At 67.1% G+C, this 6676-nt stretch overlaps 1 protein-coding gene across 1 annotated transcript in view; it reads left to right on the top strand.

Annotated features, from left to right (window-relative positions):
- USP36 (ubiquitin specific peptidase 36) overlaps positions 1 to 6676 on the top strand; it is a gene marked incomplete at its 5' end in the record, with an annotated part of 12395 nt that continues 5719 nt past the window's right edge. The window contains 16 exons of the mRNA XM_019542779.1: positions 1 to 199; positions 275 to 385; positions 459 to 561; positions 898 to 965; positions 1335 to 1405; positions 1784 to 1866; positions 2051 to 2162; positions 2269 to 2409; positions 2631 to 2731; positions 2928 to 3060; positions 3298 to 3960; positions 4480 to 4610; positions 4998 to 5516; positions 5699 to 5889; positions 6198 to 6368; positions 6529 to 6670. Coding sequence (XP_019398324.1) covers positions 1 to 199; positions 275 to 385; positions 459 to 561; positions 898 to 965; positions 1335 to 1405; positions 1784 to 1866; positions 2051 to 2162; positions 2269 to 2409; positions 2631 to 2731; positions 2928 to 3060; positions 3298 to 3960; positions 4480 to 4610; positions 4998 to 5516; positions 5699 to 5889; positions 6198 to 6368; positions 6529 to 6670 — 2939 coding nt within the window. The remainder of the gene's footprint in view (positions 200 to 274; positions 386 to 458; positions 562 to 897; positions 966 to 1334; positions 1406 to 1783; positions 1867 to 2050; positions 2163 to 2268; positions 2410 to 2630; positions 2732 to 2927; positions 3061 to 3297; positions 3961 to 4479; positions 4611 to 4997; positions 5517 to 5698; positions 5890 to 6197; positions 6369 to 6528; positions 6671 to 6676) is intronic.

Below are 6676 nucleotides of genomic sequence, written 5' to 3'. Positions count from 1 at the left end.
GGGCCGGACGGGGTGCCCGCCCCGCAGAAGGTGCTGTTCCCGGCCGAGCGCCTGCGGCTGCGCTGGGAGCGCTCGGGGCGCGCCGGGGCCGGCCTGCACAACCTGGGCAACACCTGCTTCCTCAACGCCACGCTGCAGTGCCTCACGCACACCGCGCCGCTCGCCAACTACCTGCTGGGCCAGGACCACGCGCGCGCCTGTGAGTGCCGCGGGCGGGGCGGGGCGGGGCGGGGGGCGCGCTGCCAGCCCGCTCACCGCTCCCCTCGCCCCGCAGGTCGCCACGGCGGCTTCTGCATGCTCTGCCTCATGCAGAACCACGCCGTGCAGGCCTTCGCCAACAGCGGCAACGCCATCAAGCCCGTCGCCTTCATCCGCGACCTCAAAAGTAAGGTGGCTGGGGGCGCGGGGGTCTCCCTCTCGGCCCCAGGGTTGCGGGACTGACCCCCCGCGCCCCACAGAGATCGCCCGGCACTTCCGCTTCGGCAGCCAGGAGGACGCGCACGAGTTCCTGCGCTACACCATCGACGCCATGCAGAAGGCCTGCCTCAACGGCTGCACCAAGTAGGTGGTGGGGGGCGCTCCCGGGAAAGCCTCGGCCGCCTCGGCCCCCCGCCGGAGGCCCCTCCTGTCCCCTCCGAGCGTGTCTGGGCGCTCGTGTGCAGCCAGGCTGGACCAACGCGGTGTTCGCTGGGTCTCTACCTGGAGACTAGGGGGGAGGAAATACCACTGGCCGTGCCAAAAAGCCACACTCCTCATTCCTGAGGGACACGAGCCCTGGACCCATGCCCAGGCGGGGTCCACGCCCATCCCACTGCTTGCCCAGTTCCCTCCCCAGCGGATGCAGCGCCCGGCAAGGAGCCGGGCCCTGCAGCTGTGTGAGACCACGTTCCTTCGCAGGCTGGACCGGCAGACGCAGGCCACGACACTGGTTCACCAGATCTTCGGCGGTTACCTGCGGTCCCGGGGTGAGCGGGGGTCGCCGGCACCTTCTCCACTGGGCCGCTGTGCCTGAGCCTGCCTGGCAGCTTCCTCCCGGGGCCGTGAGCCGCGTTGTTGGGTTCCCTTCGGGGCCCAGCACCAGAGACGGCCGTGGGGTAAAGAGGAGCGTGTCCTCCAGCCTGGGCACAATCCTGCGCATGCAGGCAGTAGGGCTCTGTGCTTGCAGCAGTCGCGGTGCCTGGCCTGGCTCGGTCGTGCGTGGAGCAAGGTGCTCTGCCTGCTTCCCGGGGCCAGCCCCCTGAGTGGGGCGGGGAGAGATGCCGCAGCGCAGGACTGGGGGCTACTGTCCCGTGTCCTGCCAGGTGCACTGAGGCCCGGCTCTCTCCTCTCTGCAGTGAAGTGTTCGGTGTGCAAGAGTGTCTCGGACACCTACGACCCCTACCTGGACGTGGCCTTGGAGATCCGGGTGCGCCTGGCTGGTCAGCCCCAGCCGGGGGGCGTGGGAGCTGTGCAGTGTTCCTGGCAGGGGTGGGACTGGAGCCCATCAGATGGGGATGCTTGTCGGGCAGGGGAGGGTGCCCAGTCCTGCCCCTGTGTGCTCTGCACCTGCTGTCTAGGGCCAGGGTGGACACGCTGGACCACGTGACTGCGAAGCCAGCACCCCCATGATGCAGAGACCCCTCGCGGGGTTGTCGTGTGTTCCTCCGGACCCTTGCAGGGGCCTCGAGGGCTCCCCGCAGCCTATGGAGCAACACGTGGCTGGAGGAGCCAGCTGCAGACTGGCCACAGGGCCAGCAGAGCTGGTGGCCAGGCTGCCGCTCACTAGCCCCTACTGTCATTGCAGCAAGCAGCCAACATTGTGCGCGCGCTGGAGCTCTTTGTTAAGGCAGACATGCTGAGCGGGGACAACGCCTACATGTGTGCCAAGTGAGTTTCCTGAATCATTTGTCCACCCTCCTGAACAGCGAGCCAGTGCCCGAGCTGCAGCACAGGGATCTTGTGCCCCACTGTGCCTGGGGTCCCGACTGGCTCTGCAGGCTCCCTGCCTGGCATGGCTGGCAGCAGCGGGGCTGGGGCAAGGGCACCGGGTGACCTGCGTCTTCCTGCGCAGGTGCAAGAAGAAGGTGCCCGCCAGCAAGCGCTTCACCATCCACCGCGCCTCCAATGTCCTCACGCTCTCCCTCAAGCGCTTCGCCAACTTCAGTGGGGGCAAGATCACCAAGGTGGGTGCCTGGGTCTGGGGCCGGGTGAGATGTGTCCTGCTGCCCAGGAGGAGGGCCCAGGACGTGTCTCACTCTTGCACTTCCTCCGTGTCATCCTTCTGTGCAGGACGTGGGCTACCCCGAGTTCCTGAACGTCCGGCCCTACATGTCCCAGAGCAGCGGCGACCCGGTCATGTACAGCCTCTATGCGGTGCTGGTGCACTCGGGGTACAGCTGTCACGCGGGGCACTACTACTGCTATGTGAAGGTGGGTCTCTGTTGGTGTGGCTGGGGTGCGGGTATGTGCTCGAGCACAGAGATGCTCAAAGGGCTGATGTAGTGGGGAGCGGTTCTCCCACCCTGCCAGCCTGGACGGAGCGGGTGCGGTCCCCTTAGCTCCAGCCAGCTTGGGTGAGGGAGATTTTTCCAAGTGATCCCAGGCAGGCCTGTTCTTCCCTGCCTGATGGTGTCTTCTGCACCCCTCCCCAGGCCAGCAATGGCCAGTGGTACCAGATGAACGACTCCCTGGTCCACGCCAGCAATATCAAGGTGGTCCTCAACCAGCAGGCCTACGTGCTCTTCTACCTGAGGTAAGCGAGCGGTGGGCTGGGTCCTGCACCGGCCGTGTCTGCGTCTTCCCGGCAAGTGGTCACAGTGCTCGGGAGCTGGGGGTGCGGCGTCCGGGTTTCCCCTACCAGGCCTCTAGCTGACGCTGGGGGCAGGCGGGGGGTCTGTCAGGGGCCATGATAGCACAGGGCATCCTCCATGCCTTCGGTGCCCCCTCAGGATCCCAGGCCCCCGGAAGAGCCCTGAGGGCCCCCCTGCCAAGGCTGCCTCCACCCTGCCCAGCCGCACTGGCGTCGACCAGATCAAGAAAGCTGTTGCCAACGGGCCGCTCTCCTCGCCACTGATCGGCAAAGTGAGTGCCGGGTTCCCAGGCGGCTCCGGGGGGCTAGGATGGAGCTGGCTGAGGCCTGAGCTCACCGTGGTGGGTCCCTGGGTGGGAGCAGCTGAGCTGCGCGCTTTGCTCTGGGGAGAGCAGGCATCTCTGCAAGCATAGCTGCATCCTGTGGCCTGCCCTAATGGGGTCCAGCTCCCTGATTTTTTTTAATTGATTCCCCCCCCACTAACCCGGTGTTGCCATGGCTCTGGCCAGAGGCTGGATGTGCCGCAGGGGAAGAAGTCTGCAGGAGCGGAGGAGGTGGGCGTACCGGTGGCCCGGAGCACGTTCAGGATGGGGCCCAAACTGCAGAATGGGACCATGCAGCCCAAGAGCCTGGTGGGGTCCCTGTCGCCCAAGCTGGCTGCCAGGCCTGTCCCCATGGCAGCACCGGAGGAGCCAGGCAGGAGGCCCAAGAAGCCGCTTGCTGCACCACAGCAGCACACGCTGCCCAAGGCTGCTCGGGACACGGGCGGGGCCAAGCCGGAGGTCGCCAAGCAGAGCTCGTGGGGGAGCAAGGAGTCGCTGTCACCGCCCTCACCCAAGCTGCCCCTGCGGCCAGCCACCAGCAGCCAGGAGCCCGTGGGCAGCCCCGAGCCCCAGGAGCGGGACCGCAGCCGCAGCAGCCCGGCCAGCCCCGCGCACGACACCCTGGGTGACTTGCCCAAGGGGCCGCCCAAAGCTAAGAGCCGTGCCGGCAGCTTCTGCGCCCCTGCGGACACAGAGTGCAGCCAGGCCGAGTCGGATGCCGAGACGGCTGGCCCCGAGGACGCCAAGCTGGCAAAGATGAAGTCCCCGCTGCTGGCCAACGTCACACTGGAGTTGAGCAGCACCATGTCCCCACCGCCTGCGAAGAAGCTGGCCCTCTCAGCCAAGAAGGTGGGTAGGAGGCTGTCCCTGCTGCGCTGATGGCCAGGAAGAGGGGACACCGCTCCCCAGCAGCACGCGGGGCTCGTGGCTGGGTCTAGTGGAGGGCTGGGCCCGGCCCATGCCAGGGCACTCCCCGGCCAGGGGGCACGCATGAACGGTGCCTGCTCCAAGTGACTTGCCATGCCAGCTCCCAGCAGTGGGGGCCCTGCTGGCCTGCCTGCGCCTGCCCGCGGCTCAGCCCCGTTTGGGACGTGGCACCTGGTGCTGCCCTGCGGGCTGCCATGGCGCACGGGGTGGCCGGCACAGTAGCAGCTCTGCTTGATTACGTTTCCTTCCTTCCTCTTTTCCTCTGTGTTTTCTAACTGTGATCACTTCTTCTGATTCTTCTTCTCTCACCCGCTTCCCTCTGCCCCTGCCCCTTCCCCCTCCCCCTTCTCTGGGTCCCTCTCTCTGTTTTTGTTCTCCCCTCTCGGCTCACGGGAACCTTTTTTTAGACCACCAAGTTTTTATTTATGTCGATAACTGCAGGGCAGCACCCCGCGGAGGGCGAGCGGAAGTGACCGCCGCACGCAGCCGCACCCATCTTTTGCCAACCACACCTCCCCTATGGCCACGACCCACCCCGCCTCCGCCTCTCCCTGGCCTCCTGGCAAGCCCAGGTAAGCGGTGCTGCTGTGCCCCCGCCCACCAAGCCCGCCCCTCGGTCCCAAGCAGCCCCGTGCACCTGGGGCTGGGGCTGGGCCTGGGCCTGGATCTAGAGCAAGCCCCAGAAGATGTTGGAACGAGCCCCGCACCGGAGCAGGCTGGGCAGATCGCTGCGCCCACGTCTCCCTAGAAGCAGCTGCCCCGCTCTTCCTGGGCTCCCAGTGGTCTTGTTCTGTCCTGGATGCTCTGGCCAAGGTGGGGCTGACCCGTGGGCACTGTCTCCCGCGTGGCAGGTCCTGCTGCAGACCCAGGTGCCTGAGGCTGGCGGGTGGGCCAGGAGGAGGGGCTGCCCTCAGGATGGCCCCGCAAAGGACCGTGTTGGCCTGTGTCTCCCTCTCTAGGGCGTCCTCATCTGCTCCCAAACCTCCAGCTCCTCCGAAGCCTGCCAGCAGCTCCCTCCCCAGCCCAGACTCCCTGTCCCCCCCCAGTACTCGCTTTCACCTCCCGGCCTCCGCCCCCCCTGCCCTCCCTCCACAGCAGCCCCTGTCCCAGGGTCAAGAGCCGGGGCCCACCAGGACCCTCCCTGGCTCCAAAAAGAAGCGGCGGAAGCACCGTCTGGGGGTGGAGGGCAGTGCCACCAGCCCTGGCCTGGGCAGCGGGGGCTTGGGGCTCTGCAGCCCGCCCCGCAAAAAGAAGCGTGTGGAGCAGGACAAGAGCCCGGTGTCCCGTGAGGAGGAGGGAGCAGCCGCAAAGAAGCCATATAGCTGGAAGAGAGAGGGGCTGGGGGGCGAACGCAGGCCCCCGCCACTAGATCCCAGCAGCCCAGCAGGCTCTTGGACCAGCTCCCCCCGGAAGAGGAGGAAGAAAAAGAAGCGAGATGTGGAGGAAGGACATAGCCTGGGGACCTCGCTGCTGAGCAGGTGCAGGCACCACTGGGCATTGCCCCCACCAGGCATCCCAGAGGGCTGTGTTCCCATCCCGGGGGTGGGCACTGCGGTACCCTGGCCTGCTGGGGCTCCACCAGCGCTCCCCCTTCCACGGAGGAGTAAGGCAACACCAGGCACGATCTCGCTGCTCTAACTCATGTCCTGTCCCCCGGCAGCTGCTCTGCCTGGGACGAGGCAGAGCCCGGGGCCGCGGAGCCCGGGCGGGTGAAGCCGCAGGATGCGGGGCTGGCTGGTGAGAGCGAGCACCGGAAGTGCAAGAAGAGGGAGCGCGTTGGCAGCCTGTCCCCCCCACCTGCCTGTGAGCCACCGGCTGGAAACGGCCTCTGCCGCGTGGACAGCACTTCAGGTAGCGGCTGCTGCGTGCTCCCCTGATGCAGGGCCTGGCTCCAGGCCCCTCATCTGTGGCCGCCGGCAGAGGCGGCGGGCTGTGCTGAGCACCGTTTCCTGCTTCCCTTCCTGGGCTGGAGGCTGCTGCTGGCAAGTGCCTGGAGGATGCTGGGGTCTGAGCTCGGCTCTTCTGGGAGCAGAGCTGGGCCTGGTCTTCCTGGACTCCAGGCGCTGGCCCTTTTGGGGTCAAGGGGTGGGGTGGGGTGGGGGGGCCCAGCCAGGGCCCGCCTGCATCCGTCCGTGTGCTCTCATGCACGTTGTCCACAGTGCCAGTGTTCACCTGGGACAGCCAGGTGAGAGACAGGTACAAGCGCTGCCCCACCGCCCCAAGCTCCGAGAAGGGCACAGGGGCCAGGGCAGCCTGGCAGGGCCAGGAGGAGTACAGCACGGTCCAGGAGCTGCTCCGGGATTCCCTGGACAAAGCATATGGGAAGCAAGGTAAGGCCTGGGGCCACACAGCACTGACCCTCGTGCTCCAGCTGCCTGCAGTAAAGCCTGGGCCCGAGCACCTGGACCCTGGTGCTGGAGACCAGGCGGGGGAGCTGTGGGGGGGCTGGACAGGTGGCAAGTGCCCCCGACACGTGGATCTACCCCGCAGTGCTGACGTGGGAGGGCCAGGCATCCGCCGTGAGCCAGGACGCCATCCAGGACGCAGCCTGGGCCCGTAGTGCAACTGTCCTTGACGAGTGGGATGAGGAGTTTGACAGAGGGAAGGTGAGTCTGGTGCTCCTGGGCTGGAGGCGGGA

This window comes from Crocodylus porosus, unplaced genomic scaffold, assembly GCF_001723895.1.
Source record: "Crocodylus porosus isolate Cpor-Errol unplaced genomic scaffold, CroPor_comp1, whole genome shotgun sequence".
In the NCBI taxonomy this organism is placed as follows: domain Eukaryota; kingdom Metazoa; phylum Chordata; order Crocodylia; family Crocodylidae; genus Crocodylus; species Crocodylus porosus.
This window is presented reverse-complemented; position numbering and strand designations above follow the sequence as displayed.